Here is a 21,190-nt window from a genome sequence, read left to right as displayed (position 1 = left end):
CTTAATATCTAACCAAACCATTCTAGAATTATTATATACAGGTATGGGCAATCTAAATGCATACGGAATTCGGAAAATTAAAAAGAATATTTATGAGATTATTAAATCTTATGTAATTCAATGAAAAGTAGATAATATGAATATCTATAGGCTATATATCAACATATGAGTTTTTGGTTTGACCAATACTATACTAATGTGATCAAATTAATCTGATTTCTTAGATTTTCATTTGAAGCATTTGCAGTAGTAGGGGTACCTTTATATATTAACATATTAAAAAATTGCGCTCCGATTCGCAGTTTCTTCATGATTTTGAGATTGCATTAGATTTCGCGATGCAGAAAAAAATCACTTTAGATTCCCGTCAAACTCTAAGTATAAGCATGTCTCTATATGTAGAAACTGTCTGCGCTATTTATTTCCCGGCTCAAAAAACCACGGTGTCTGTGTGAGGAAAATACCCATTTTAGGACCCTGGGTAGGGGGTCATGAAAATTTTCCAAGAGTTGGAAATATAGGGTAGAAATCATTAAAAGCAATTGTTAATTAACTAAGGAAAATCATATAAAATAAGAATTAAAGATCAAATATTTAAATGTTGGTCAGTAAATGTAGATTAAAGCAATGATCTCTAAAAAATATGAACTTTTGCGCTCTAATTATTGATTTGACTTGCTAATATGCTCACAAGGAATTGAATTTTCGATTGTGAACTAATTATTCTTCATATTTGTACCCGGCCATCCATTGAAATGAGGTGAATTTTATCACTCAGAAATAAAACTATCACGAAATTTTATATTAGTATATTTATATAAATTATGTCATCTTTTATGAGGGTTGTTAAATTTTGAGAATTTATGAAGCTTTCAAAATTTTGGGTATATTTTTTCGATAAATTATTCATTATACAAAATTTACAGTATTTTCCATTTTATATTGTTCAACGATGTAAAATAATTCGGATTTATTGTTTTCGTACTCAGTATGAAATCATAGATGAATTCGCAGAGACAGATATAAAATATTTGAATAGTGTTTCATAAAAAGACGATATGTTTTCTCTGAAACCACTTTCACAAAATTTGAGATTTCCAGCAAAGTGAGGTGAATTTCATTTTTCTTTTTGTTATGAAGAACTTCCTCAACAAAGCTAAGGTTCAGATGAAGCTTGCTGCTCATTCTGTTCAGGAAACTACCGGACATTCTAAGATTGAAGAAGATCCAGAAACCAAAAAGATCTGGCAGAGAGTTGAAGCTCAAAACAAGAATCTCGATGAACTTATCACAAATGTTCAGAAGCTCAAGAGAACATACTACGAATTTGCTACATATCAGCACTCTGCTCATGGAAATCTTTTCCAACTTTATACAAATGAGAGTCCAAAGTACAATGAAGTCTCTGCTTGCTTCCAATCATCTGAGGCTGTTTTCAACAATGCTAAAGCTTTCAATGATGAATATGCTAAGCAACAAATTGAGAACCTTGCTCTTGCTCTCAAGACAGAACTTCATAAGGTTAGAATAGCCTTTGATGCCCGTAAGAAGGACTACATTCTTCTTGAGGATGCTAAGAAGTCACTTGCTAAGGCTCAAACAAAGGGCAAGGATAAGAAGGTTGCTGATAAGCAGAAAGAAGTTGATCAATACTCTGCCAGCTACCAGACACAACAACAGGAGTTCATGAATGTTGCTAACGCATACTTTGCAGATTGCCAGCAGAAGATTGATCAGATCTTTGAAGTTTATCAATTCTACATCTGTGAGCTTACAAGCGAACAACATAAGGCTATCATCGAAAAGCCAGCTTACAACTGGGAAGCTTCAAAGGGCAAGTATCCATCTGTCACAGTCCCACCAGCTGCTCCAGCTCAATAAAATTGATTGATATTGAATATTATTTTAGTAATTGGATTTTTTTTTAGCTTTGAAGTTTGATACTCTGCTTATTGACTATAGTTTGGTACAATAAGATCATGGTTGATTTCTTATTGACTATAGATGGTTCTTTAAAAAAAAAGAACCAAATTCTTTCTATATCATTTAAATTCATATAATGCATCGACATTTGATTTCATTCTTGCACGTTAAGAAAATCTGAAAAATCACTACGACCCCCATTGTGTAACAATATTTACATTGTAAAACTTTTGGTAATGTAAATATATTTTTTAAAAAAATGAATTCAAACTAATTATTAATTTCAATGAGGGAAATATTTTTAAATTTAAATTATATTTCATTTTGCTGATTTATTTTATCTAAATACCAATTGATTGTTTAAAAATCAATAATTTTCTTATTCAAAAAGATTATTTTCTAAAAAAAAATTCGAATTTTAAATTTTCAATTGAAGTTTGCTGATATTTCGGTTCATATTAGTTGATTTGCGATTTTTTTAGATTTTCAAAATCTCATGGAACTTCATTTTAACTTGTTCTCTGAGATTCTGACCTCAAAATATTTGCAAAGCAACACATCCTATTTGATTGTTCCGCCATTAATTGATATAAAGGCTCCATGCATGCGTACAGATACTATAGATCAAAATTACATTTCTGTAATCATATCAATATCCCTTAATTCCTCTTTCAAGTCAACTTATTCAAGATTCATTTGTATCAAAGGCTCCTTCAGCATTCATACAGAAGAAATATCAAATACACATTAAAATACATTCAACAGTATACAGATTTTTTCTTCAAAATAATAAAAATGTCTTTTATAAATCTTAAAACAATCAAAATGTTCACAAGTATAGCAATGATAATGTATTCTAATACAAATGCTTAGGAGATCTTATCTCCATTTCGTTTGAAAACCGCTTTTTTCTCAAATGCATCGCTTGGTTTATTGCAGTATTTCGTTCTATATCCATCATCAAGGCATGTTTTCTCATCAAGTATGCTACCCCATCTCTTACATCTAATTGATTCTCTATTGAAGAGAACTCTTTCGAAATCGAGTTTGGATTTTCTATCATTTGTGTTGCATCTACTTTTGCTCTGGATTTAACTTTCGATTTCCATGCTGCCCAAGCATTGAATAAAGTTCTTTCGTTAAGAATTGGCCTTATGTAAGTGGAAGGCGTTAAATTAAGTGAACTTACTTCAATAATAGCATCTTCATTTTCAATTTTGTTTGTACTTGCACTACTATGGTCATTTACATCTGAACTTTTAATGTCGTTCTTAGAATTGATTTCTAGATCTTTTGTTTGTAGTTCAGATTTCTCATCCTCGAGATTTTCGGTAGGATTATTAGTACTTTCAGTTACAGTGATACTAGGTTGCTTGTTAATGAGCGGTGTACTACTATTTTCTGTTTGGATTTGTTTATTGATATCTGAGTTTGAGTTATTTTTGCCAGTATCATACCTTTTGGCCGGAGAACCAGAAATATAACTTCGTCTGGACGATTTATCATTGTCTTCAGGAGATTTAAATCTCATCATGCTTAATACGGACACAGCAGTGTTTCCAAGCTTGAAGGAACTAACAGAAGATGCTTTCTTAATGTCAACATCATCTCCTTGAGGAGCTAAGAAATTTTTCAGAATTGATAAAAATTTTGAACAATCAGCAGTACATGCTGAAAGCTCTTGCAATAGATCTCCAGGAAGACCATTTTCTTCAGCCATATCAATTAGCTGCTCTGCTCGCTTTAGCGCTAATTGATTTATATATTTTCTATAGGACCTCAGCGAATGACTTGGACCATTGCTACGTATTTCTCTGTATAAATGATATAATCTTTCTTTTGGCATTAGCTTATTAAATTCTGTAGAATAAGGACTTTTGAGTGGGTATTTTCCTGATTGTATAAGTTGAGATAGAAATAGAAGTTGAGATATGAAGTCCATTTTTATCTCTTCGTTCAAAAAATGATTTTTAATATCTTTTAAAGAATAATTTCCTAATATGCTAGAAATTTTTTCCCCATTGATGGATACAAGTGATGGGCAAATATATATAAGGTAAAATGCCCAATATGGAGTATCCATAAGAGGATTTCCTTCAAGTCTAATAATTTTAAGATTATGCAATTCTGATAATGGTTTTAAATCTTCGAGATATTGTATCAAATTGTTTTCTGCAAGAAATGTTTGCAAATGTTTGAATTGAACTATGTTTTCAATTGTTTTAATCTTATTTGATGAAATGTATAAAGCTAAAGAATTAATTTTGTCTGAACCTAACAGGTCTATTTCTTCTATCCCAGCTCCTGTTGCTCTCAAGCAAAGAGGTTCTGATAATAAAAGGGGACTTTTACTCAATTTCATTGATTAAAAAAAAAAATAAACATTCACTATTCATTGACAAATGGTTCGATCCGGTTTCTCTAATTCTATAGGAATATTTCAAAAATTATATATACTGAAGGGAATATTTCAAGAATTTGATCGATTTTTTTTAGTTCTCAGTATATTAATGCACATTTATAAATTAATATATCTAAAGTTATCTGGCTTCAAATTTTTATCCAGAGAGCAAGTGATTTGATACATTCAAAGTATTTTCTATTTTGATTTTGTTTTTAAAGCTGGTAATCATGAGGTAAAGGTATCACATTATCAATTTCAATCAAATTATATTTTAAAAAGGTAACTAAACTCCTTTCGCCGATCCGATTTGCCCCATATTTAAAATATAGCTTGCATATGTAGAAGAAAAGCTAATTTTGAAGTACGCCCCAAATCCACCAACAGGATTTCGAGCTACTAAAAAAGTACTTATAAATGTGATTTTTTTTATAAAAAATTAAATTTATTTTAAGATCAGACTAAAAACTAATTTTATGGAAAATCTATATCGACAAATTTATTACTTATTGGGTATATAGATTTTTGATTATGGCGATTATGTCTGATATGCTTCCAATAAGCCAAAACACATTTCATACTGATTTCTATAAAAGGTATCTTTATTATAGAAGTGTAAGCTATATCTGTTTGTTTTTTTATTATAACAAATTCAAAATTCTCTTATAAGGACTAGATGAAATCTGTATTATTAAATCATTAGCTAAATGAAGGTTCAAATAGAAAGTAAATATCAATTTATATGATACTGAAACCAAATAGTTCTTTTAATAAAAGATAACACGCTGAAAATTATTGAGTATTTGCAAATCTCAAAAATCTATTGGTGAATTTGGCTCAACTTTTAAAATTATAACATCCATATCAAATCATAAAAGCAGACAAAAATTAAAGCCAAACCTATCGGCCAATTTTTTTTGATATTTTGATTTTTGAGGTATACTTTTAAAAGTGGATTTAAAGCACTGATGAAAAAACATTAACTTCTGTCGTTATGATTATTGATTTAGACAATAATGATTTTAATCTTTGATTATCAAAACACTAAAGTCATCTTTTTAACATTTGCTTGGTAGCATTAACTCAAGTCTAAAGTACTATTTTATGTGGCACTCTTAGAATTTTTGTATTCATTGTACACGCTGAAATAGTACCATTAAAGTTATGGCGGACTTTCAAAAAATAGTTTGGTCACCTTTTATTTTAATGAAATAATTTCAAAAAAAAAGGAACATGATTGACATATGCTTTTGAACTAACCAGAACATATGCCTATTCTTATTAGAATTCATTAGAATTATAATTCAGTTAGGGAAAACATATATTTTTCTGATTTAATCGAATAAATTTACTTTAATTTTATATCCAGTAGCATATGTTTGGGAAGAAGCAAAAATTCAAAATTTCCAACTTTTGTTAGAGTTTCACAAAAATTGATAATATTTTCAATTACTTAACTGAAATTCGTTGTTTTATTTCCTTATTATGAGAATTTATACTAACAAAATTTCTTTCAGAGGTATTGTAAAATCAATTCAAAGTCTCAACAATTTACTTTTGAATAGGCAATTCATTTCAAAATTTCCAAACGACATAAAAAATATTCATTATTTAGATACATCTTTTTTTCCAAAAAGCACGTTTTTTACGTTCCTGAATTTTTCGATTCAAATTTTTACAATTTCGTGTTGTCGAATTATTATTATGCTAAAATATATTTACATATCAAATACATACAATACGAATTTCCATTCAATAATTCTGAATAGGTTTTCAAATTTTTGTTGTTAACACTTCTTCTCAAACATGAACGCATACATAGTTCGCATGCAACACGGATTTGATTTCTATGTTGCTTTTAACCACTCTCTAACTGCGAGTGATGTTAAGGAAGAAATCTTTCAACAAACTCAGGTTTTATCAACAAAGATGGTATTAATCTATAATGGTAGTATTGTAGAAGACAATATCTATCTTTCTGATATTGGATGCAAGAATGGCTCAATTCTACATCTTTATATTTCAAAAAATCAAGATCTCATTATTCGTACCCCGCGAAAACTTATAACAGAAATATTTTCAATATTTATGAATATACATTCAATGCCTCCTGAAATGATCACAGATGCAATAGATACTATTAGAAATTCAATGGATTCTCCTATGATTGCACCACTTCTCAAACTTATCCCAGAACTTCAAACCATGTTTTCGCAAATAGATCAGTACCTTAACAATATTGAACTCCCTATGAATCCATCTCTTGTACGCACAATTGCAAAAATTCAAGATGATACTTTTTTAAATTCAGATTTTGATGATTCATACACACTTCATTCTACTGAATCAGAAACCATATCTATTAGCGATTTCCTAACAGATGATTCACTGCAATACGAAGACTTTGGAAGTGATTGCGAGTGCATTTCAGAAGAATTTCGTATTACATATACAAACTATACTCCAAAAATAAGTACTGACCCTCTTCCAGTACCTTATATTTCAGATAACAATTTTTCTATTTATTGTTCTAAATAAAACATTTTATTCATGCAGTTTATATTTTATGATTTTAAAACAAATTAGTTGATTCTGAGGAGAATACGTTCAGTTAATTCCGGAATTTAAATTTTTTTTTCAAAAAAATATCATGGTATTATTTTACTTAAAAAACAATATCATAAAAAATATTAACCAAAGGTGATGAATTCAAAGACCTTTCGTATTCCAGATTGAGGGGTTCATCTATAATTTCATCTTCATCTTCAGAATCGGATTCATGTTTGAAATTTTCATCATTATGTCCATATAATGACACTGAAGAACAACATATTGAAACACATTGCTTGAAATCTGTTGCTGGTTTCTCATAATTTAAAAATGAGGTATCATGAATTAGTGCAAAGTTTCGTAAATAAGCAAGATCATTATTATATTCAATGATTTGAACAGCTTCTAGAAAATCATCGATCATACTTTGAGCATCGGGAAAAACTTTGATCATCGCTTTGATTATATTGGAATTTAAGTTACGCTTCATTTCTCGAACTGTATTAAGTCGAACATTATCTGATAAAGCATCCATATTCTGAAAATATGAACTTGTATCATTCAAAATCATTTTAGAATCGTTGAGAACAAAGTTTTCATAGTGAGATATATGCAAATAAAGGACACTTGAATGATAAATTCTGTACGAATGAAGATCCACCTCATCATTTAGTATTTTCCCATTAAAAATGATGTTCATGTTGAACGCAGGTTCATCAATTTGATTAGAGAGTTCTTCTTTAACTTGGGCTACTGTTTTAGGTTCATCAAATAGTACATAAAAGTTGAATATCTGCTTGAAGCGTACAATATAAGCTTTCATCACAATGAGATAAAATTTATCTCTTTTGAATACTCTCTTTGAAAATATTTGGCTGATTAAAAAGAATTACAATCACTCCCATTCATAAGAATGAAAAAAGATATTTGCATAATAATTTTTTTAATACAGGCTACAGTTTTTTTTCGATTTAAAAAATTAAACATCGTAATAATATTTAGTATTCAGAGATACAAATTTGGGTCCTTAAAATATTTTTTACAAATGTAGAATTGAGATCAAAAATAAAAAATTGAAAAATTTTGAATGCAAAAATTAAATCATTCAAAATATTGACCGACAAAATAATCATATCATGACAATAATTTTTCCCATATACATTTATGTATAAAATATATTATCCTAGTTTTTCTTTCAAGAACTTTTTTTTCCCATTAAAAAAAATCCATTGAATTTTGATCATTCAAAAAAATGTATTCAAAATTTAGCTTTTTTTTAAAATAAATTATGATCCTTACCATAGGTTTAATATTTCAATCCAGATATGATTTTTTCTTTTCAATTTTTATCTTGACATAATCTTATCAATCCTTTATTATTTATATTAATTACCTCAAATTCTCTTTTTATTCAAAATTGAAAATTCATATAGAAAATATTCTGATTTTGAATGATTGCGTACACATTTGATTTTTGAAGATAATACAATTAACTACAAACATAGTGTTAAATGTTTTTTATTAAATAATTTGATGATTTCTAACTGTACTTTTTTTTTTGATTTCAAAAATTTATTTTCGCAACAGATCCATTTCATCTAATGAGATATGCCAGTAGAATCAGTTGAAATGAATTTTAATGTAATATCTCAATCTTTGATTTTCAACAATTTTTTTTTTTTTGGAATAATTTGTATTATATAATTGATATATACATTATTGTAAATGTACAAAATTCACTTCCAAATCTGTAAAATATTATAAGGCTCGATACTCATAAATTACCTTTTCTCACGGCGGAAGACTTGCATCCTTTTGATATTGAAATATTCATTATATGCACAATTTCATTTTAGAATAAATTGATATAAGAATTTTCCTATAAGTTTTTTAGATGTTGTAATAAATTTATTAAACATTCCAATAAAGAGAACCCTTTTAATCCATTTATTTCTCCAACTAAATGATTCACTAAACTATTTTAGCTTCCATTTGAGATCGAAACCCATAGGTTTAGATATTTTATGATATAAAAAAGGGTAGAAATTATCAAAATAATAAAAATTTAAAGTTTAGAAGTAATGACATCTATTAAATCTTTCAAAGTATCAGGGTGAGAGCTATCAATTTCTCTTGCCCGTGCTAGACAAATCGCACTTCCGCCAGGGAACTCACTCACCTTAGCTCCATGCTGAATGAGGTAAAGTGCGATTTCCGGGGAATTTTGGATACAAAAGTACAATGGAGGTTCTTTAAGCTTTGTCTTTTTATCCAAATCTGCTCCATAATCTAGCAGAAGTTTCACAGCATACAGATTTGTTCTATTAAAACGGCCAAAGATTACATTGTGAAAATTAATTTTAGCTCTATCAAATCCGCATTTTCTATGCAAAACTATGACACCATTTGAATCTTCAGAATTTGGATCTGCTCCATATTCAAGCAAAGCTTGCAACACATTTATATCCTTTACAAGTTGTATGGGACTTAATCCTTCTAAGTTCTTTTGATTGATATCACATCCATGTGCAATGAACAAGTCAATGACCTTCTTACATTCTTCCACCAAATTAAACTTCGCATGATGTAGATAGTGAAGAATGCAGTTTCCCTCTTCATCTGTTTCTGTCGCATCAAATCCGTTATTGAGCATATACTCGTAATTGCTGAGGCAATCATAAGAGAGACTTTTGTTTGTCAATGAGAATATGTTTTGTCTATCGCTTTCATTCATGGCATCGTAAATTACCTCAAAATATGGATATCTAAACAATTGATTGCTTACCAATTTGAAATTTTTGATATGGTTTCTGAACTTATTAATAATATACTCATTCATTTTCTTGAATTCATCATCAATTTGATTGTATCTTGAAATGAGTTCATTTAGGATCGCGCTTTGATCTAGTGATTCTACATCATCAACAAAATCAAGTAGTGTTTTAACAATTTTGTAATTTCTGTACTTAGTGATAGAATTTTCAATCATCTTTCCATCAATGATGGCCTGCTGAGAAAGCTTGAATCCCAATTCGAGAAGGGTTGTTAGCTGCTTTTCGTTCGTACAGTATTTGATCGGATTATTCTTTTCATCAGATTTCGCTGATAAAAAGCCTTTTGTTCTGCAGACTTCCTTGAAAATATCATGATGGTTAAATCTTCCTCTGAAGTAATAATGCTGTATATTAAATATCTCTTGAATTTTATCTTTGGAGAGGTCTTTCAACGTTACATAATTTTCTAATAAGTGTTTGATGAGCTTCACATTATGTATTCCAATAGCAGCCTCTAATATAGAAACAGTTTTCGCCTTTATGCCCATTTCGTTCTTCACAAGTTCATATACTTCTGGAGTTGTTTTTGCCATTGTATCCTTATATGGAGTGAATGATGCTCCTTTCATCAGCAGATATTTGATAACTGAAACTCTACCGGCTTCAACAGCACAAGTGATTGCGTCGTAGTTATCGCTCGTATTGAGATTGATGTTGACTCCTTGGTCAATCAAGTACTTGACAATGTCTAAGTGACCTTGAGTCGCAGCTTCGACAAAGCAGTTGTACTTCCTGTTACGAATGTTGAAAGAGGCACCGGCTTCAATAAGGGCTTGAACACAAGAGAGAGATCCAACTCTGGCAGCAATAACAATAGCAGTGTAGCCATTTGACGCAATCTCGTTGAGATTAACATCCAAATTAATGAGAAATTTGACAATGTCAACTGAGCCACTGGAAGCAGCGTACATTAAACCATTTTTATCATTGATGAATTGTACAACAATTTGGAAAAAGTTTGGACACTGATCATAAATAAATTTGACAATTTCTATGGAGCCAGATGCACATGCAGCATGAATATAAGGACTGTTCTCACTTGAGAAATCAATGCCTTTGGACCACATGTACTTAATGCAATCAAGATTTCCAAATGCAATTGCATATATCATAGGATCAAGTTCGTATGAATAGGGATATCTTCTTAATGGAGTAGGTTCTTTTGTAACTTGAAAATTTGAGAATTTACGTAAGATTGACATCTTCCCGCCAGCTGCAGCAAAATGACGGACATTTCGACCACAGGAATCGCAAACTTCCTCATCGACATTCATATTAATGAGACAATCATAGCAGTTTTCGGCACCCATAAATGCCGCAATATGAATAGCATATGGGCTACTAGATATTATAGCAGGGTACTTGTAATCTGTGGGAGTGCGAAGAGGAATACTGGCATTTTGATAGTTTGAAACAATTGATGCTAATTCATCTGCATTATCCTCAACAATACAGCGATATATTGCATTGGAATCTTCTTGACTGAATGGACCATCATTTAATCTTCTGAAAGTATGAGTAAATGAATATGTGCTTGTAATAAAATCCATCTGAAATTAATTAATTTAAAGTGAAGTTCACTTGTGTAAAAAAAAAATCAGATCTGTATTTTTGGTAATTTTCATCAGTATTATATTTCTTTTGAGACGAAAAATACCAATCTATCATTTTGGGATCAAGAGACCTTTTAATTAAACATTTCTAATATACTTATCTAGCATTAAAAATCCCAATTAGAAGTGTTAATCGATCTGGCTTAATTTTATGTTTTTGTACTTGTTTAGTTTTATAAAAATAAAAATTATAACATATATAATTATTTAATCTTATTGACGTACATGAATTTCGACATCTTCGAACTGAGGTCCAAGAATTAACTGACAAGCAAGTCTTGAGTATTTTGTAGTACCATCCGTTTCTTCTAATAAATCCATTTCTTTAACATCAGGCTGTTTGAAAGCATTAGGGGGTACCTCGACAAAGCATAGACCGCAGGACATATTGCCACCGCATTCTCCACGAATATATTCTGCCTTGGTTCCTTCAACTGCATCAAAAAGTCTTTGTCCATCTTCGAAATCAACTTTCGTTTTTTCTCCTTTTGAATTTACTATTGTTAAGGAAGGAAAGTACCGAATATTCGATTGTTGACAAAGCATTAAGTAAGGGTTTCGTTTTGCTAAAATTGTCACTTTTATAGCATATTTGTTTTTGGATGTTTTGCGAAACCAAAAAAAAAACTATGATATACAATGTGTGTGTAAAGAAAATACTTTATTTACTAGTTAAAAAATCATTTGGTATTGATCAAGTTATTTTTTCTGGATAAGATATTATATGGATAATTGGATAGAAAATACAATTATATAATCTTGTACCTGGTTTAATTAAGCTAATTGTCATCAGAAACTTGTAATTTTTATGAATTTCAGATTTTCTTTTCATTACTGCTTTTCTTAATAGGTCAAGTTCTTATTTACGTTATAAAGTATGATATTTACAAATATCAAGTTATCATGTTTTTTGAGAAATTATGAGAAACAAACAAAAATGAAAAAGATAGGAATAGCAATGAATAGTGATGTGGGTATAGAAAATGTAAGAGATATGAATGCAAAGCAATCAGTATTTAGGATATTGACCATAGATTTCGAAAAAAAAATGCTGCATATTGAGCGAAAACTATGATTATATTATAAGGCTGTCATTTAAAGCATAATGAAACTATTCCCTTTTCATTTTAATCGAATAAGATAGTAAAGATTTTTGAATTAGCTAGAAACTGATGAGATGTTTTCACAAATCAGATTTTTAATCTCTATAATGCATAATTCACTCAATATCTCAATTTTGATATTGCGAGATATTTTTGCTATCGGTTTCGCAATTTTGACACAATAGCAAGAGGGTTCTATATGCATTATTATCAACGTAGAATCTGAATATCATATCAGAAAATGTCGCAAATCTGACATTTACCCGACCAAATAGCAAAAATAATTGAATACTTTTCGCAAAAACTTTAAAAATCGATAAAAATATGAAATATAGATATTAAAGAGACTTTTTATATAATATTCATAAAGATTTTCCAAAAATATGATACCGCAAAATTAAAAAAGTGACGTCTTGAGTGGAGTCAAAGGTCGAAATTGCTAGCTAAATGTTTTTTTTAGCGAAATTGCGTATTGTACGTTTTTTTCGCAAAACGAAACCCTTACATTAAGTTGTCACTTTTGTTTCACAAAATTTTTATTCAATATTTATAGAGTTGCCGTACCAAAATATTTATTATTTCTTCAATATGTTATTTATAAAAAATTGAATTGCATTCAAAATTGAAACCTTCAAAACTCTACAAAATTCAATATCAATATTACTAATAATAATAAAAATTATTTAAATAATTAATTATCTAAAGCATCATATGCCTCAATTCGTTTTTGCAGATTCTCTTTATCTGTCTTCAATTGCTCGTTATCAGTTTGTAACTTGTTAACATCTGCGTTATAGACTTCTTTCTTTCTAATAATTTCATGCTCTGAATCAAGGATGCTATTCAATTCAACTCCTTTCTTAGTGAGCTCACTTTGAATTTGGACAATAGCGGCATCAATTTTTTCAATTTCAGACTGCTCTGGAGGCGGTTGAACTTCTTTTTTGGCCTGATTTTCTTTAAGGGTGCGCCCGGGAGGATCATGTAAACTTCAGAATTTAGAACCTTAATTTTTAAGCAATAACTTGGTACCTAAATAGGTAGGAAAACTCTAAAAATATCAAAAAATACAACTTGGCTCCATAATAATCCTGTCATGGTGGCTGTTTGTATCCCCTAGTATTTTCCTCTTGAATCTCTTTTTCTGTCGAAATTAAATTCAAATCTCAGAAGTAGAAGTGAATAATCGACTTATTACTGCTATTATACGAATAAATAAATTCATTATATTATTTTTATTTACATAATATCTGTTTGAAGTCCATAATTCTATAAATTTTTCTTCAAAAACATTACAATCTTGATAGTTTTGATACTGTTTAATAGGTTTTTGGCACCTTATTTAGTATTTACTACGTATAGAGTCGATCTGAACTTAATTTTCGGAAATTTAAAATATTTATTATAAGTAAAATCTGATTTGAAATTTATGTTTAACTACTCATATCTTGCATTATCCTGAGTAGCTTTTGTAAAAATTCATCAAAAAAGATTTTAACGTGCTTTAATTTTTATTTTTTAAAATAATGCATATTATTATATAACTAGCATATTTACAAATTTTAGTGCTTTCAAAAATTTAATCCTCCTCCTCTCAAATAAACGTACATCAGGGGGGCCTGTTTTTTGCAAAAAATAAAATTTCATTTTTTATGCTTAAAAAGTCAGAATTTTTATTTGCTTCTGGGATATATGATGGCTATATCAGATGCCCATTCTTTTTGATACTCAACATTAAACATAAAACTTAGCCGTTAAGGCTCTTCTGAAAATATTTTTTTCTCGAAAAATTTTCGAAAAAAATCAAAAAATTTAAAAATCCCCGAATCTGCAGGGATTTTAAAAAATTCTTTTTAGTAAAACTTAAGGATATTGTATCAGATATATTGGTATGGGCAAATTCAATTTTAATCCAATATTCATCGAGATATTAAGTTAACGAAGCTTTCAAAATTGAGAGGGTAATCCTCTTCCTCTCAAATAAACGTACATGCGGGTGCACCCTTAAGATCGTTTTCGAGTTTAGAAACTTCTGCCATTTTCTCATCTTTTTGTTTTTCGATTGTTTCATAATCCTTGTCTAATTCAATGGAGGTTTGCTCAAGCATTTGCTTTCTCTTTTCATTGATTGCTTCCTGGTGCTCGAATTGAAGTTTCTTATCTTCACACATCTTTTCGAAACAAAGATCTTTAGCGCCATTCTTCTTTAAGAGTTTTGCAAGTGATTTATCATCAACAGTTTCCCAATTTGTTAATGTTAATGGGTATTGACCAGCTTTATTTTGTACATTCAAATTGCAATCATGGGAAATTAAAAGTTTGACAATATCAGGATAATTATTTTTAATACATATGTGGATAGGATAATCACCTGTTTTACTTGGAATATTAAGATCAGCTCCTTTTTCGATAATTTTGATTGCCATTTCTTTGTCAGATTTCTTTGTCAATGCCTTAATCAAAATTGTGTTTCCTGATTTTGATTTTGTGTTGACATCAACATCATGGTCTAGTAAATAAAAAACAGAATCTCTCAAGTTGTGCTTGAGGCAATGAATAATGATAGGTTCATCATTAGCATCTTTTTCATTTACGTCACCTCCTAGTTTTCTAATTTCCTCTGCAGTGTCAAGCAACGAGCTTGAAAGTGCGTAATAAAAAGCAGATTTTCCTTTTTTATCTTTGATAGTGACATCAACTTTGCGATCGAGCAGCTACTTAGTGTTGACTTCCTTTTTATTAACTATTAACATTACAAGTGGAGAAAATTCAAATTCTCTATCTTTGACATTATAGTTTGTTTCATAACCAGATAATATCTGAAGAAAATTCGAATCATCCTTGAGGACAGCGAAATGGGCCGGGAATTTTCCAATTTTAGAGTCAAGATTCGGATCTGCTCCATTGTCCAAGAGGATTTTGAGCATCTCTGAATTTGAATTAGAAATAGCAAACATAACAGGAGTATCTTGAAGTCTTTGATAATTTACAAGAGATCCATTCTGAATCAATTTTTCAAGAATATCTTTAGAGCCAACAGTTATTGCATGATAAATTGGAGTCATGTTTTCATCATCTTTCGCGTTTAATTCGACATTGTTTTCAATAAAATAGTCAATGAAATCCATGTTTTTGTTGAGAATAGCAGTGACAATAGGTGTTCTTCCTTTGATTCCTTTTTCTTCCATCTTGAATCCAAGTGTTAATAGCTTCTTGAAATGACTCATTCTATCTTCAGCAACACATCTATGGAGTGCTGAATATGCCTTTGTATTTTCTTTTACAGCTCCATTTGAAAGCAAAAATGTAACAGTATCCCATTGACAATGCATTGATGCCCTACCAAGAGGAGTTTCATTATCTAGTTTCTCGTTAACGTCGAAACCAAGCTTGAGGAGTTCTCTTATTAAATAAATTCTGCCTTCTGCAGCAGCAAGGTGCATCACAGAGAGCCTTGTTGCGTTTCTTGCATTGATTTTGGCACCATTTTGTAATAAAAACTTTGCCGCTTCATAGGCTTCATTCAGGCATGCAATGGTTAAAGGAGTGTTGTAGTTATATCCTCTTTCATCTATCATCTCTTTATTAGCATTCAGTAAAACTTTCAAAACACCTGAATGATTATTTTGAGCAGCTAGGTGAATCGGCAAACTATCACTTTTTGTACGTTGATCAAGGGATGCTTTCTTCCTAATCAAATATTTCACTACATCTGCATTTCCGTTGAGACAAGCTACATGCAAACAAGTGTTTCCATTCCAGCATTTTTCATTAACATCAAATTTCTTCGATTCCACAAGTTTTTTGACAAGTGATAATGATCCATTTTGGCATGCATAATAAAGGGCGCTGCAGTTTTCATTATCTCGCTCACTATAATCAGAGCCTTTGGTCAATAAATAATCAACAATATTTTCATGACCAAATTTGCATGCTACAAGAAGTGGTGTCATTCCATGGATATCCTTTTTACTTGTAATATTCTTGACTTCTATTAAATATTGAACAACGTTTAAATGACCACCCTCGCTTGCTGCATAAAGGGGACCAACGCCATTACAACTTTCCAAATCAAAAACAGCACCTTTCTGTTCCAGGAATTGCAAGAATTCAAGTGATCCGCTGTAACAAGCTATAAGGTATGGTGTCAGATGATCTGATTCTCTGGCTTCATTGATATCGGCACCGCTTTCGATACATTTCTGAGCTGTTTCAATATCATTTCTCGTTGCGGCATAATGAAACATATTTAGGCCATTCTTATCGTTAACATTTGTTTGCGCACCGTTTTCTATTAATGTTTTGTAAACCTCATTTTGCCCTTTCTGATATGCAAGAAAAGCAAGAGGAATTCCATCAAAGCCGATATCATTGACATCAGCTCCTTTTGAGATTAAATACTGAACGACTTCATTTCTGCCTTTTTCTGTTGCACAGAAGATGGCTTTCTTGCCGTATTGATTTTTCTCATTGATGTCAATAGATTTTTCTTCAACGAGGAACCTTACGACATCAATTTTTCCTTCAGATGCTGCCAAACATAAGCAATTTTGACCACCAGAAACGAAATCGTTTGGACTGAGGCCAACTGACATTAAATAGTCAATTATTTTGGTATATCCATACTGAGTTGCGATTGAAATAGCTGTTGAACCGCCGTTTGTTTTGGCAAATCTGTCAGCGCCGATTGATACAAGGTATTTAACAGAATCTATTTGTCCGCAACCAGCCGCCATAATTAATGGAGTCCATCCGCTAGGATTACGCATTTCTAAGTTTCCTTCGTTTTGAACTATAAAATATTTGATTTCCTGAACAAAATTTTCTGAGCAGCTATCAAATATTGTTCTACCCTTTTTAACTTTTAGCTTTACATCATTTTGGTCAGCTTTAATTAGAAGTGCTCGCATCTCTTGCGTCTTCGCGTATTTCACAAGACAATCATATGGATCTTTATTTTCACGATTGAAGAAATCAAGGAGAATCTTTGTGGAATCAAAATCATTTGCTTCGATTGCCATGTAGAGTGACTTCCTTGCCATTTTGTATGTTTGATCATCATTAACTTTTTGAAGTAGAAGATTTATAATATCATATTTCTTGTAGAGAACGCAATATTGATAGCAATTCTCTCCTGTTTTGTTTTCAGTCGTGAGTGAACAGTTTTTATACAGGATAAATTTCTGCATCTCCAAGTTTGAGTATCTAATTGCGGTCATTAAGGCAGAGTCACCTCCAGGACCGTTTTCGTTGACATCAATTCCAGATTCTATCAAAAAGTTGGCTATATCGATAAAACCATTCTTAACGGCTTGAGTGAATGAATCAAATCCTTGCTGATTTCGATATCTGGTGTCACTTTTAAGTTCAACGAGCTTTTTTACAGTGTTGAGTCGGTTTTTCTCGACTGCAAACATCACAGGATTCATGTCATTATATGTCTCATCCTTTGACTTCTCGTTGTAGAGGAGAGGGATAATTTTATCTCTATCGAGCGAAATTGCATAAAATAATGAACCCAATCCATCTTTGTTTCTGATAGATTGATCAAATTTAAGATCAAGTAGATACTTCACAGTATCGAAATCGTTATTAATTATAGCAACATGTAGCATAGTTTCGCCTTTAATAGCAAATTTAAAATCAATGCCACGTAAATATAAGAATTTGAGAATTTTGTGCTGTCTATTTAGAGTAGCTAAAAACGCTCCGTTGTTACCGTCATTATCAGATACTTCTTCATTGCATCCAAGTTTCGTGAGGATTGATAATAGGCTAAGATTGCCATTTTTGCAAGCATATAAGTATGGCGTCATACCATCTTTATCCTTTTCGTTGATAGAAGAGCCTTTTGCAAGTAGATATAGAACTTCTTCTGTATTATTTTCTCTAGCTGCTTCACATATTTTGCGCTTTGACTTTAAATCATCACCTGTATAGTTAACAAGCACCTTTCTAGCAGATTCATTGCCAAAATCTAAGGCAATTTTTCCTTTTGCTGTTACGTAATCTTGAGTCGCACCTTTTTCAATTAAAATACGTATAATCTGCTCATTCTTTTTACTTGCTGCTGTCATGAGAATTGTTTCATCCCTGGAAACTACATTTACATGAGGGTTTTTGGAAATAACGTATTCAAAAAATTCAGGATCACCAGTTTTAACAGCATAATGAAGTAACGATACATCTTCTGAATCTCTGCTGTTGATTTGAAAACCACTAGCAAGTAAACGATCGAGATCATTTTTATTTTTCTTTTTAACTGCATATATTAGGCTATCAGGTGCATATTCAAATGTTGAAGCATCAACAGGAGCTATCCGAGGATGTACATCCTTAAAAATTTGGTTTTCGGCATCCAATTCTGTCATCTTTCAATTTGCCTATAAAAAAATGTCATCAAATTTTATTTGATCAAATGAATTCAAAAATTCTTAAATTTTTATATTTAAAAACAACAATGGAGGTGAGAACTAAGTACAAGAAAAATTTGTAAAAACAATTTTACGTGTTAAACAACGATTCATCAAGAATTATTGAACATATATATTTTCCTCCAGATGGATAAGACTCTTGATAATTTTCAAATTCAACTTTATAATGTCCTTGGGAATAAAAATAAAATCCTCCAATCATGATTCCTATATCAAATGGAGAATATCCGTTGGATAGGTTATAGTAATCGAATATTCTGAATTTCCTTTCATTTTCATTGAAAGAAATTCTCCAGGATTGTTTGTTAATACCTGAAGGAAGCCAACGAACACATTCCAGTATTTCTCCAATCTTGCCTTCAGGCTGCTTTTTTAGTGATGTATGAGCCTTTTCGTCATAAAATAAATAAGTATAATCAAATCTTGATCTTCCGCGCAGTATTTTCATGCAATGATCCATTATTTTAGTTTTATCAGATGAGATGCCATACGCTATTACGCAAGGAATATGATATCCTGGAAATCTGGATTCGACAATTTTTTCATTGAAAGACCCGCCAACCCAAACCGTTCCAATTCCATTTTGGGTTAGTTTCATAACAGCAACCGAGCCTTTGAATGCACCATCGATTAAGTATTGATAGTAATCTTCCTTTTTTTCTACACCTACTGGAATTTTAATTGCTATCCAACCAGATTCATTACTTATTACACCATAAGTTCCGATACCAGGCTCAGTTAGCGAAATTTCGGTATTCTTTCCAAATGGAGATTTAAGTGCGTTACATTCCTTAATGATATTCTCAATAATCTGGCTGTTTTCTTTTGATATTTGACCTGTAAAGCTCCGAACAGAGCGGCGTACTTTAAAAGTATCGACGATGTTCAAAAGAACCATTATTAAAAGTTGTTTTGAATGGCAAATCAAATTTGAGAAATCGACATTATTTTAATTTATAACTACATACATGTAAACTTCGCAGTTCTAAATAATTAATTTTGAATGGGAATAGGCATTCAATTTTGAAGGACTACAAAAAATTGTTAATTCAACCGTCAATAATGATATATTACAATCAAATAATATATGACACAGATTTTTATTGATTCAAAATTCATATCAATTTTATGAGAAAATCAATAATCGTATCAATAATACCATATAAAATCATATAATATATAGGAATTAGTGTGATTTTAATTTAATTATTTTTTGATAGAATTACTTTCAGAAAAATATAGTGAAAGTCTCTAATTATAATTTAAATTATATATCTATTTTAATAACAATTCATTTTCTGTGGAAAAATGGAGGTTTTAACGGGCAATTATTTACATAAAATTTATATAACTATGATAGGTTAAAAGAATATCAGAAAATTTCAATTGATATGAAAATTTTTAACAGTTGAATTTCAATATATGCAAGCTTTGTTGAAATTCTTCACAGTTTTAAAAAAAAAAAAAAAAAAAAAAAAAAAGTAGTGGGGCTTCCAGGCACTTCGTGCCTTCTAGCCCTGAGGATGTTTTGTCAAGACTTCTTCATCGTAAATGTTTTGTCAAGACTTCTTCGTAAATGTTTTGTCAAGACTTCTTCGTAAATGTTTTGTCAAGACTTCTTCGTAAATGTTTTGTCAAGACTTCTTCGTAAATGTTTTGTCAAACATGAACGTAAATGTTTTGTCATGATTTCTTCGTAAATGTTTTGTCAAGACTTCTTCATCGTAAATGTTTTGTCAAGACTTCTTCGTAAAATCAGACAAAAATAATGTTTATGTTAGAATGTTAGATCTAACCTCTTTTCTAACCTCTTTTCTAACATCGTAGAAAACTCATGATTTCATCGTAAATGTTTTGTCAAGACTTCTTCATCGTAAATGTTTTGTCAAGACTTCTTCGTAAATGTTTTGTCAAGACTTCTTCGTAAAATCAGACAAAAATAATGTTTAGGTGAAGAGGTGAGATTTCACCTCTTTTTTCACCTCATTTCTCACCCTCTTGAATTTTCATGAAATTTACACCAAAAATATACTACTAGGGTCATTTACGAAGAAATCTCAACAAAGTCTTTACGATGAAATCTTGACAAAACATAGACAAGAAAGTTCATGAGAAATTAGATGAAGAAGTCTTAACAAAGTCTTTTCATGAAAATTCAAGAGGTGAGAAATGAGGTGAAAAAAGAGGTGAAATCTCACCTCTTCACCTAAAATATATTTTTGGGTCATTTACACTCATTTACGAAGAAATCTCAACAAAGTCTTTACGATGAAATCTTGACAAAACATAGACAAGAAAGTTCATGAGAAATTAGATGAAGAAGTCTTAACAA

The 21,190-nt window shown here is 30.6% G+C and overlaps 9 protein-coding genes across 9 annotated transcripts, besides 2 other annotated features; 2 read left to right on the top strand and 7 right to left on the bottom strand.

Moving 5' to 3' along the window:
• Nucleotides 1-1,115: 1,115 nt before the first annotated feature.
• TVAGG3_0455730 (BAR/IMD domain-like family) lies at nt 1,116-2,192 on the top strand (the record flags this gene model as incomplete). Its single annotated transcript, XM_001304210.2, has 1 exon — nt 1,135-1,881. One exon carries the CDS (start codon nt 1,135-1,137, stop codon nt 1,879-1,881), a length of 747 nt encoding a protein of 248 aa, XP_001304211.1.
• An 85-nt stretch (nt 2,193-2,277) lies between these two features.
• On the bottom strand, nt 2,278-4,285 carry TVAGG3_0455720 (U2 small nuclear ribonucleoprotein A' family; the record flags this gene model as incomplete). Its single annotated transcript, XM_001304209.2, has 1 exon — nt 2,780-4,285. One exon carries the CDS (start codon nt 4,283-4,285, stop codon nt 2,780-2,782), a length of 1,506 nt encoding a protein of 501 aa, XP_001304210.1.
• A 317-nt stretch (nt 4,286-4,602) lies between these two features.
• Nucleotides 4,603-5,523: a mobile genetic element.
• Nucleotides 5,524-6,130: 607 nt separating this feature from the next.
• Nucleotides 6,131-6,862, top strand: TVAGG3_0455700 (ubiquitin-like family; the record flags this gene model as incomplete). Its single annotated transcript, XM_001304208.1, has 1 exon — nt 6,131-6,862. One exon carries the CDS (start codon nt 6,131-6,133, stop codon nt 6,860-6,862), a length of 732 nt encoding a protein of 243 aa, XP_001304209.1.
• Nucleotides 6,863-6,989: 127 nt separating this feature from the next.
• TVAGG3_0455690 (uncharacterized protein) lies at nt 6,990-7,409 on the bottom strand (the record flags this gene model as incomplete). Its single annotated transcript, XM_001304207.1, has 1 exon — nt 6,990-7,409. One exon carries the CDS (start codon nt 7,407-7,409, stop codon nt 6,990-6,992), a length of 420 nt encoding a protein of 139 aa, XP_001304208.1.
• A 1,088-nt stretch (nt 7,410-8,497) lies between these two features.
• Nucleotides 8,498-11,261, bottom strand: TVAGG3_0455680 (spectrin binding; the record flags this gene model as incomplete). Its single annotated transcript, XM_001304206.1, has 1 exon — nt 8,940-11,258. The coding sequence occupies one exon, from the start codon at nt 11,256-11,258 to the stop codon at nt 8,940-8,942; it is 2,319 nt and encodes a 772-aa protein (XP_001304207.1).
• Nucleotides 11,262-11,474: 213 nt separating this feature from the next.
• On the bottom strand, nt 11,475-11,884 carry TVAGG3_0455670 (2 iron, 2 sulfur cluster binding; the record flags this gene model as incomplete). The annotated part of the gene is made up of 1 exon (XM_001304205.2): nt 11,535-11,867. One exon carries the CDS (start codon nt 11,865-11,867, stop codon nt 11,535-11,537), a length of 333 nt encoding a protein of 110 aa, XP_001304206.1.
• A 1,503-nt stretch (nt 11,885-13,387) lies between these two features.
• Nucleotides 13,388-14,428: a mobile genetic element.
• Nucleotides 14,401-14,850, bottom strand: TVAGG3_0455650 (spectrin binding; the record flags this gene model as incomplete). Its single annotated transcript, XM_001304204.1, has 1 exon — nt 14,401-14,850. The coding sequence occupies one exon, from the start codon at nt 14,848-14,850 to the stop codon at nt 14,401-14,403; it is 450 nt and encodes a 149-aa protein (XP_001304205.1).
• A 288-nt stretch (nt 14,851-15,138) lies between these two features.
• TVAGG3_0455640 (ankyrin repeat-containing family) lies at nt 15,139-18,795 on the bottom strand (the record flags this gene model as incomplete). Its single annotated transcript, XM_001304203.1, has 1 exon — nt 15,139-18,795. One exon carries the CDS (start codon nt 18,793-18,795, stop codon nt 15,139-15,141), a length of 3,657 nt encoding a protein of 1,218 aa, XP_001304204.1.
• Nucleotides 18,796-18,890: 95 nt separating this feature from the next.
• Nucleotides 18,891-19,829, bottom strand: TVAGG3_0455630 (putative TM nitroreductase family; the record flags this gene model as incomplete). Its single annotated transcript, XM_001304202.1, has 1 exon — nt 18,929-19,756. The coding sequence occupies one exon, from the start codon at nt 19,754-19,756 to the stop codon at nt 18,929-18,931; it is 828 nt and encodes a 275-aa protein (XP_001304203.1).
• Nucleotides 19,830-21,190: the final 1,361 nt, after the last annotated feature.

This window comes from Trichomonas vaginalis, chromosome V, assembly GCF_026262505.1.
Source record: "Trichomonas vaginalis G3 chromosome V, whole genome shotgun sequence".
NCBI classification, from domain to species: Eukaryota; Parabasalia; order Trichomonadida; family Trichomonadidae; genus Trichomonas; species Trichomonas vaginalis.
The sequence above is the reverse complement of the archived record's forward strand: the minus strand, read 5'-3'. Positions and strand labels throughout refer to the sequence as shown.